Source organism: Colobus angolensis, unplaced genomic scaffold (genome assembly GCF_000951035.1).
Source record: "Colobus angolensis palliatus isolate OR3802 unplaced genomic scaffold, Cang.pa_1.0 Scaffold64, whole genome shotgun sequence".
In the NCBI taxonomy this organism is placed as follows: Eukaryota; Metazoa; Chordata; class Mammalia; order Primates; family Cercopithecidae; genus Colobus; species Colobus angolensis.
The window spans coordinates 2288862-2297906 of NW_012120043.1; the positions used below are offsets into that span (position 1 = coordinate 2288862).

Here is a 9045-nt window from a genome sequence, read left to right on the forward strand (position 1 = left end):
TGTCCCTCAGCGTGCCCCTGCACACCTGCGGCCACCGTGGCACATCACCGCAGATGGAGTCATTTAGATGACACGGCTGTATCAGCTTCTGGTTCTGGGGTCAGAGTCCAAACAGTCCACAGGGCTCCACTCCTTCTGGAGGCTCTGGGGCAGAACTCGTTTCCTGCCTTTCCCAGCGTCCAGAGGCACCCGTGTCCCTCGCCTCGGGGCCCCTTCCTCCCCTTTCACAGCCACAGCACAGCCTCTCTGACTCTCAGCCTCCCGCCTCCTCTCTTGAGGTCACCCAGGATCACCTGTCGTTTTAAGATCCTCAAGGACCCTGTGAGGACATGGGGCCCCCAGGTCACCCAGGGTCATCTCCTGTTTTCAGACCCTCAAGCCCACCTGTGCATCCCTTTTCTGCCATGAGGGGACATGTTCACATGTCCCAGGGATTCGGATGTGGACATCTGTGGGGGGCTATGATTCCCTCAGTCTCCTGGGCCCCATCTCTCTGAGCTCACCCAAGGCTCTTAAACCAGGGCCCGGGGCCGACATGGAGCAGACAAGGGGAAGAGTGCCAGGAGATGAGAGGAGGCTGCCTGGAGCTCAGGTTTGCACGGAGCCTGAAAGGGCGTGGGAAACTGTGGCAGGCCTGCATCTGGAAGAAGGTGTTGGGGACTCAGCAGAGCCCTCCTGCGCCACAAGCAGATGTGACCGATCTCCCGGATGTTACCCAGTCAGAACGCAGAGATCAGTGTCCTCACCTCCCAACAAGTTTACAGCGAACCCAAGACATAGAATTAGGTTGGGGACAAGTAAGCGTAGCCAACCAGAGAGGGGGTTCAGAGGAAGGCTTGAACACTGAGGGCCTGGGCAGTCCGGGATGGCCCCCTGGTGGTGGTGACTGGTTTGTAAGAATTTGGCCTTGTCTTCCCTTTATGCCTTCCCTGGGCTCCCCATCGCCATTTCAGGTCTCCAAGCCTTGGCACTCTGGGCTAGAGCGGCTTCCTCTCCATCCCTCACGTATGCTCATTTGGAGACAGGCTCCAGCTTCCTCGTGTCTGTGCCTGCCCACAGTGGGCCCCGGCCTCCTGGAAGAGACTGGGTGCACGTTGGGGTGGCCCCTCGGGGCTGGTTAGACCCTGGCTCTGGGAGTGCAGGGTGAGGGACCGTCTCGCAGGCTCCAGCCTGGTGGCCTGGCCCAGGGAGGTCCCAGCAGCAGCCCCGAGTTCTGAGCCATGCTTCTCACTCTCCTCTCCTCTTGGCCTCCACAGGTGTCTCCCAGTCTGCTAAAGCCCCGAGGCCGTCACCATGGACTTCCAGCATCGCCCTGGGGGCAAGACCGGGAGCGGGGGCGTGGCCTCCTCCTCTGAGAGCAACCGTGACCGCAGGGAGCGCCTCCGGCAGCTGGCCCTAGAGACCATCGACATTAACAAGGTGGGTCAGCCGCCGTGCAGCCGCCTGTGGCGGGGGCTCGGCTCTCCAGGACAGCCCTGGAGAGGGTGCCAGAGGCTCTTCTTGGGCCTCCACCCAGCCTGGGCGATGCAGCCCCGTCTCCAGATGCTCCCCTGTTGCCCCGAGCAGCCACAGCTCCCTTCTGTCCACCTTAGAGAGCAGACCCTCTGTGGCTCTGAGCACCGTGTGGAAATGTTTTGTTCTCTCCAAAACCTTCTGTTTTGCATCATTTAATTTTCTGGGAGTGGGGAGAACTTATGTCAGTCCAGCCAGATGTGGTGAAGGGCAGCCTTTGATTTTAGCTTGTGCAGAGGCAGGGATGAGCCGGGTCCCCTCAGCACCGTGGACGTCGGGACTGTAGCACTCTCTGTGTACCCTGACACGCCCCACGGACCTGGCCTGTGAGGAGGGCTCTGTCACTGTCCCTGTCTTCCAGATGAGGTCACGGGTGGAGGGGCTGCCCCAGCCAGAGATGGTGGAGTTAGCCTTCGAACTCCAGCGTCTGAGACGAGAGGCGTGCGCCCGGCTGCCCGGGCTTAGGGCCTGGAGATGGGCGGGTCTCTGGGCCTTCAGTGCAGCCCATTTGCTTTTCTTGTGCCTGTGTCTGCCTTGTGCCGACCACTGGCGTGGTGGCGTGGGCAGCGGACGGCTCCCTGCATCGGGAGTGACCAGGAGTGCTGTCCTGACTCTGCCTCCCTCTGACTCAGAACCACCAGGAAGGTGGTGCGGGGGGCTCCCTGGGAACCCCCGCTGCTCAGAGCCTGGACCACAGCCCCAGGCAGTGACACCGGTGCTCATGAAGGCCTCCCGCCGGATCCCCCATTTTCAGAAACGCTTGACCACCGTCAGGGACAGCCATGCCTGTACAGAAAGGGGGTCCTTCCTCTGAGGGCCCTGACCGCAGCAGGCCTTGCTCTGTCTAACGGGCGCCTGTTCTTCCCCTCCAGGACCCGTACTTCATGAAGAATCACCTGGGCTCCTATGAATGCAAGCTCTGCCTGACGCTTCACAACAATGAGGTGTGGCCTCTGCCCGGCTCGGCAGCTCACGGCGGGCTGAGTGGCTGATGTCAGGGGGACCTGCCTGTGTCTGTCTGCCCGGCCCTGAGTCACGTGTGTTTCCTTTCCACTCTAGGGGAGCTACCTGGCACATACCCAGGGGAAGAAGCACCAGACCAACCTGTGAGTACCCCATGCCCCTTTGATGCCTGGTGCTCCAGCAGCTGTCGGCTCAAGTCTCTGTGAGCCTCACGGGCCACTGCTCCACGGCCGGGAAGCCAGCCTGGCCTGGGCCTCCCTGGGCGCTGGAGTACGGTTTCTGGGGAGCATTAGAGAGCAGAGGCGTGGATGGCTGAGGCAGGCAGATCACTTGAGGTCAGGAGTTCGAGACCAGCCTGACCAACATTGTGAAACTCCATCTTTACTAAAAATACAAAAATTAGGCTGGGCATGGTGACGCACACCTGTAATCACAGCTACTGTGGAGGCTGAGGCAGGAGAATCTTGAGTCTGGGAGGCAGAGGTTACGGTGAACCGAGATGGTGCCACTGCACTCCATCCAGCCTGGGCGACAGAGCGAGACTCAGTCTTACTTTAAAAAAAAAAAAAAGGCCGGGCGCAGAGGCTTATGCCTGTAATCCTAGCACTTTGGGAGACCAAAGCGGGCAGATCACCTGAGGTCAGGAGGGCAAGACTAGCCTGACCAACATGGAGAAACCCCATCTCTACTAAAAATACAAAAAAGTTAGCCGGGCGTGGTGGTGCATGCCTATAATCTCAGCTACTGGGGAGGCTGAGGCAGGAGAATCGCTTGAACCCAGGAGGCGGAGGTTGCGGTGAGCTGAGATCGCGCCACTGCGCTCCAGCCTGGGCAACAAGAGCAAAACTCGGTCTTAAAAAAAAAAAAAAAAAGCAGAGGCATGGAGTTGTTGGAAGGACCCCAGCCAGGGACAGTGAGGAGCATGACAGGAAGAGAACGTGCCTGTCCTATCCCTGTTCTCAGCCAAACCCCAGGGCCCTTCCCAGGCCCCTGGCCCTCCTCATCCCTCAGCTTGTAGTGAGCTCCAAGGTCAGGGGGCTTCTGGCACCTGGGCCCGTGGCGTTGGTGCCTGTGTGTGGAGGGGCCCCAGCACCACGTCCATCCTGCCTGCAGGGCCCGGCGAGCCGCCAAGGAGGCCAAGGAGGCCCCTGCCCAGCCCGCACCTGAGAAGGTCAAGGTGGAGGTGAAGAAGTTTGTGAAGATCGGCCGCCCAGGCTACAAAGGTGAGTGCCCGGAGCGGTGCTGGCCACAGCCGCTGCTGCTGCATGAATAGGTTCTTTGGGCTCCAGTGCAGGAGGCGCAGCCCTGAGACCCTCGTTCCTGAGCCGCTGTTTTCTGGCCTTGGTGGCCATCCCTCACCCACCTGCAGCCTCTGGCGTTGTGTCTGGGAGCTGTCAGGCTGAGCCTGATAAGCACCCGTCTCACCCAGCGGCCCCTTTCCCAGCTGAGCCACAGTCTGTGCCCTCCTGTCTGAGTGCTGTGGAAGCTTCTGGGGATTCTTGCCAAGCAAAAGAGTGGAAGTGGAGGTGTGGTGAGCCCTGGCACATTCCTCCGGTTAACCTTGAAGTCTCTGAAGGAGGACAGGAAGAAGCGGCTGTTAGAGGCGGCTCCTCCGGGACTCTCAGGAGTGGGAATGGCAGGAGGTGACCTGGTTCAGAAAGCCAGGGAAGCGGCCAGGGTAGGAGAGACAGACTTGTGTCTGTAGGGTCAGGAAGGTGGGCACGCTACCCAGCAAGTATTCTTTACGGAAGGTGGGGACAGCCTGTGTGCCTGGCCTCCAGACAGGAGCCTGCAGGGCACAGGCCCCGGGGCAGGTGCACTGGGTGGACGAGGGCGGCTAGAGCGGCAGACTCGTGGTGGGGAGGCCCTGACAGGTCCTGAGCTTGGGCTCAGGGCAGTGAGGAGGCGGAGGGCTTGTGAGTGTGCGTGCCTGAGGCTGCTTAGAGAGGGGCTAGGCCGTAGGTGGCCCAGCAGCCATTCTCGGGGTCTAGGCTGCTGAGCTCTGGTGGGAAAGGCATCCTCTCCCGCTCACCCATGGTGTCGGCCATGGTGTCGACCCTGTTCAGGTGGCCCCACTCTAATCCCAGAGCCCAGATGCCAAGGGCCCCTCCCTACCCAGTGGCCCCGACTCCTGCTGGGTAGTGCCCAGCGCCCTGGATGAAGGGCTCTGGGGACTGGGACAAAGGAGCACCACCCTCGGTCCCTGCCCGAGTGACTCTGTAGGTAGCTCAGCCCTGGCGCACCTGTGCCTTCACCTATACCAGAGTCACAGAGCCTGGGCAGAGATTGGTGGTTGCCCGGAGCCACAGGGCCTCCCCTGGGGTCTCGCCCTCGTTCAGTGGGTGGCATTAGCCCGCCCCAGGTCCCTCAGCTTCGGGGAGGACAAACAGCCGGGACCTGAGAGCTTTCTGTGTTGCAGTGACCAAGCAGAGGGACTCGGAGATGGGCCAGCAGAGCCTCCTCTTCCAGGTGAGATCAGGGGCTTGGGTGTGGGGGGTGGCCAAAGGCACCTGAAAGGCGGCGCTGCCACCTGGCTGTGTCCCCACAGATCGACTACCCTGAGATCGCCGAGGGCATCATGCCACGCCACCGCTTCATGTCTGCGTACGAGCAGAGGATTGAGCCTCCGGACCGGCGCTGGCAGTACCTGCTCATGGCCGCTGAGCCTTATGAGACCATTGCCTTCAAGGTAGCATGGCTGCGGGGTCCCCTGGGCCCCCTGAGATGTGCGAGCCAGAAGGATCTGAACAGGCTGGGCAGGGCGCCCCTCCTGTCAGGCTATGGGGTCCCCTGGGATCCCTGAGACGGAGCCAGAAGGGTTTGTGCAGGCCGGGCAGGGCACCCCTTCCATTGGGCTTTGTGGGAGGGGGCCTGCTTGGGCTCCACTGTGCCCATGGAGAAGGGAGGCCAGCAGGGCTGAGCGCTGGGCCTGTGAGGCCTTCACCAAGTGACCTCACTTCTTGGTCCAGGCTGCTGGAGGGCTTCCCACAGCCTATGCCCACGCCTGGACAAGGCAGCCATCAGGAAACAATACAAACGGCGCCTGTCCAGGGCGGGGGCCAGCCGTGTGCTAGCATTGAGGTCGGGTCTGTGCCACTCCAGAACTGAACCCTGTGCCCACCGAAAGTCTTACCAGGCCGGGGCCTTCTCTTGGACTCCCAGGGTGGAGTCCGGGCCAGGGAGGCTAACGCCTCAGGGTCCCTGTCTGACGGCTGCGCTGAGGTCACAGGGACCAGGAGCCCTCTCTCTCTCCCGCCCTCCCAGGTGCCAAGCAGAGAGATCGACAAGGCGGAGGGCAAGTTCTGGACACACTGGAACCGGGAGACCAAGCAGGTGAGTGGCTAGCCCTGAGCTTTGCTCCTTCCTGCCCAGTGCTGGTGGCCCTAGCCCCGCCCTATCCCCGCCCTGCCTTCTGAACTCTTCTCCGTCTCTCTAGTTCTTCCTCCAGTTCCACTTTAAGATGGAGAAGCCCCCGGCTCCGCCCAGCCTCCCTGCCGGCCCCCCTGGGGTGAAGCGGCCTCCACCCCCGCTGATGAACGGTCTGCCCCCTCGGCCACCGCTGCCCGAGTCTTTGCCACCGCCACCGCCAGGAGGCCTACCTCTGCCACCCATGCCCCCCACGGGGCCTGCACCCTCAGGGCCCCCGGGACCACCCCAGCTACCCCCGCCAGCTCCAGGGGTCCACCCCCCGGCCCCAGTGGTACATCCCCCCGCATCTGGCGTCCATCCCCCAGCTCCTGGGGTCCATCCCCCAGCTCCTGGCGTCCATCCCCCAGCCCCTGGAGTCCACCCACCAGCCTCTGGGGTCCATCCCCCAGCTCCCGGAGTCCACCCTCCAGCCCCCGGGGTTCACCCACCAGCCCCCGGGGTTCACCCACCAGCCCCTGGAGTCCACCCACCAGCCCCTGGGGTTCATCCACCAGCCCCGGGGGTCCATCCTCCCCCATCAGCGGGGGTTCATCCCCAGGCCCCAGGGGTACACCCAGCAGCCCCTGCCGTTCACCCTCAGGCCCCAGGGGTGCACCCACCAGCCCCAGGGATGCACCCTCAGGCCCCGGGAGTCCACCCCCAACCTCCTGGGGTCCATCCATCAGCTCCTGGGGTCCACCCTCAGCCTCCTGGAGTTCACCCCTCAAATCCTGGGGTACATCCCCCAACTCCCATGCCCCCAATGCTGAGGCCCCCACTCCCCTCCGAAGGCCCAGGAAACATACCTCCCCCTCCCCCAACCAACTGAGAAGCTGCTCCCTCCCCCAGCAAGCCCAGCGCCAGGTGCTCCTGCCTTTTCCCACTGAGAAGGCTGCTCTTTTGTATGGTCCCCTGCTCATTAAACATCCTTCCCCAGCCCTGAGTGCACTGATGTCCGCAGCGCCGCCCTCCCTTGTCAGTGCTGTGTGGGAGTGCCAGGCACAGCACCATCCCTGAGTTTGCGCCGACTGGGGAGGGCCTGGGGCCTCCCAGGAGACACCTGTGGGAGGCCCGAGAGACAGCTGTACCTTGGAGGTGGCCTGGTGGAGGACAGACTCCACCAGCCAGCTAGGAGGGGGTCTGGGGTCCTGTCCTGGGGAGGGAAGAGCAGACTCTGCGATATCCTTGGGGTCTCCAGATAGCCCACCAGGGGTTGGGAGGGTGAGCAGGGACAGGGCGCCCCCACTGACTTGGGACCCTCCTCCTCCAGGCCCACCCCTTAGCACCCAGGACATCTGGGCCCCCTGCCCCCAGCGCTGTCTAGTCTGGCTGCCTGGCCATCACTCCCAGCCTGGTTCCCACTCCTGTGCCTTCTGGGGATGGGCCCTCAAGGACAGCATGTTGACAAATCAGTCCCAGCTCTATCGCTGTGGGGAGGGAGATAGGCTGCTGGCGACAGAAAGGGCTCTTTGAGAAGGCCACTCTGTCTGGAGTGGGGGCGCCGGGCACTGTCCCCCAAGGTCGCGGCAGAGGAGATAGGAGCGTGTCCTTTACAAACACCCCACCTTCCACTCGGCTTCCACAAGGCGGGCAGCCCAGTCCCTGGCAGCACCCATGATGCGGGACCTGCCTCTCACCAGCCTGACCCTGGTGCTGTCCGCCCTGGGGGTTCTGCTGGGGACTGCGGCCCTCAGAGCAGAGGAACCAGCTGTGGGCACCGGTGGCCTCATCTTCCGAGAAGACTTGGACTGGCCGCCAGGCAGCCCACAAGAGCCTCTGTGCCTAGTGGCACTGGATGGGGACAGCAATGGCAGCAGCATCCCCCTGCAGGTCATGGGGGTTCTGAGTGCCTATGAGCGGGCCTTCCTGGGGGCCGTGCAGCGGGCCCGCTGGGGCCCCCAAGACCTGGCCACCTTTGGAGTCTGCACCCCCGGTGACAGGCAGGCTGCCTTGCCCTCTCTACGGCGGCTGGGGGCCTGGCTGCAGGACCCTGGGGGGCAGCGCCTGGTGGTCCTGCACCTGGAGGAAGGTACGTGGGGCCCAGCCCCGAGCTTGGCACCGCCGGCCTCCTTCAGGTGGGCCGGGTCCTCCTAGGGAAGATCAGGGGCTGGCACAGCCCACACCCTGGGCAGGGAGGCTGTGGTCTTGTTCTGGGACTGGGTTGTGGGTCCATGGCCTGAAAGGTGAGCACCGCGCTCTGTCCTGTCCCTGAAGCCTAGGTCTTAGACCCACCCCTGCTCCTATCTTCCACAAGGCGGGCAGCCCAGTCCCTGGCAGCACCCATGATGCGGGCAGGGAGAGAGCTGCTGTCTTCTCGCCACCCATGAAGAAACCGCCCTGTGACTCGGGGCCAGTGGAACCCTCCTCCCCACAGCCCCACACCTGGCAAAGCCTGTTCTCGGGGCCACTGGCCTGAGAGACTCCCTGTGGGGAAGGGGCTTCATCGGGCACCCTAACCCAGAGACCCCAGGGCGGCAGCCCCACCCACAGCCTCAGACGCAGCCTCTGCCTGCTCCGGCGGTCACCGCTCCCTGGCTGCAGGAAGGCAGTGAAGAGGGACACTTTGTCCCCCGCTTGAGGTCCCCTGCACAGTGGCCAGAGCAGCAGGGACGGATCCCAAAGACTCCCAGGGGACTGTGGGACGGGCCTGGCCTTCAATGGCTCAGGCGTCCCCTGCTGTCCTGGCTGCAGTGACCTGGGAGCCGACACCCTCGCTGAGGTTCCAGGAGCCCCCGCATGGAGGAGGCGACCCCCTGGAGCTGGCGCTGCTGGTGCTGTACCCTGGGCCTGGCCCTGAGGTCACTGTGACGACGGCTGGGCTGCCGGGTGCCCAGGTACCAGGGAGTTGCATGGGGCATTGCCTGGGCCGCGGCAGGGGCATGGATTTGTTGCAGGGTCTGCGGTACTGAGAGGAGCGTAGAACCAGCGGCAATGGGAGGAAGGGCACCGGTAGAGCAGGGCTGGCTAAGCCTCCATCCAGCCAGCCTGAGCTCTGGTCTCCACAGAGCCTCTGCCCGTCCCGGGACACTCGCTACCTGGCCTTGGCGGTGGACCGCCCTGCGGGGGCCTGGCGCGGCTCCGGGCTGGCCTTGACCCTGCAGCCCCGCGGAGAGGGTAGGTGTGCGTGGAGAGGGACCGGGCGCTGGGTCGACTGCCCTCAGC

The 9045-nt window shown here is 63.6% G+C and overlaps 2 protein-coding genes across 5 annotated transcripts in view; both read left to right on the plus strand.

Moving 5' to 3' along the window:
- Positions 1–576: 576 nt before the first annotated feature.
- Positions 577–7394, plus strand: SF3A2 (splicing factor 3a, subunit 2, 66kDa). 4 transcript variants are annotated; one of them, XM_011964052.1, is made up of 9 exons: positions 577–592; positions 1257–1419; positions 2385–2456; positions 2572–2618; positions 3589–3698; positions 4895–4944; positions 5024–5164; positions 5740–5808; positions 5912–6843. In XM_011964052.1, exons 2-9 carry the CDS (start codon positions 1294–1296, stop codon positions 6710–6712), a joined length of 1416 nt encoding a protein of 471 aa, XP_011819442.1. In that variant the 5' UTR covers positions 577–592; positions 1257–1293; the 3' UTR covers positions 6713–6843. The 4 variants fall into 4 exon arrangements, with proteins under 4 accessions (XP_011819442.1, XP_011819440.1, XP_011819443.1 ...); XM_011964050.1 differs by lacking the exon at positions 577–592 and having other exon boundaries at positions 844–1419; positions 5912–5943; positions 6114–7394; XM_011964053.1 differs by lacking the exon at positions 577–592 and having other exon boundaries at positions 844–1419; positions 5912–6715; positions 6775–6821.
- Positions 7085–9045, plus strand: part of AMH (anti-Mullerian hormone) — a 3233-nt gene continuing 1272 nt past the window's right edge. The window contains exons 1-3 of the mRNA XM_011964116.1: positions 7085–7912; positions 8575–8717; positions 8889–9001. Coding sequence (XP_011819506.1) covers positions 7498–7912; positions 8575–8717; positions 8889–9001 — 671 coding nt within the window. The 5' untranslated portion in view covers positions 7085–7497. The remainder of the gene's footprint in view (positions 7913–8574; positions 8718–8888; positions 9002–9045) is intronic.

Excerpts from the sequence above, each read along its gene's own strand:
- SF3A2 (XM_011964050.1), top strand. The coding sequence starts at position 1,294 with ATGGACTTCCAGCATCGCCCTGGGGGCAAGACCGGGAGCGGGGGCGTG. Across the intron at positions 1,420-2,384 it reads AGACCATCGACATTAACAAG|GACCCGTACTTCATGAAGAA; the intron begins GTGGGTCAGCCG and ends CTTCCCCTCCAG. Across the intron at positions 5,944-6,113 it reads TTCCACTTTAAGATGGAGAA|GGCCCCCGGGACCACCCCAG; the intron begins GCCCCCGGCTCC and ends CTGCACCCTCAG.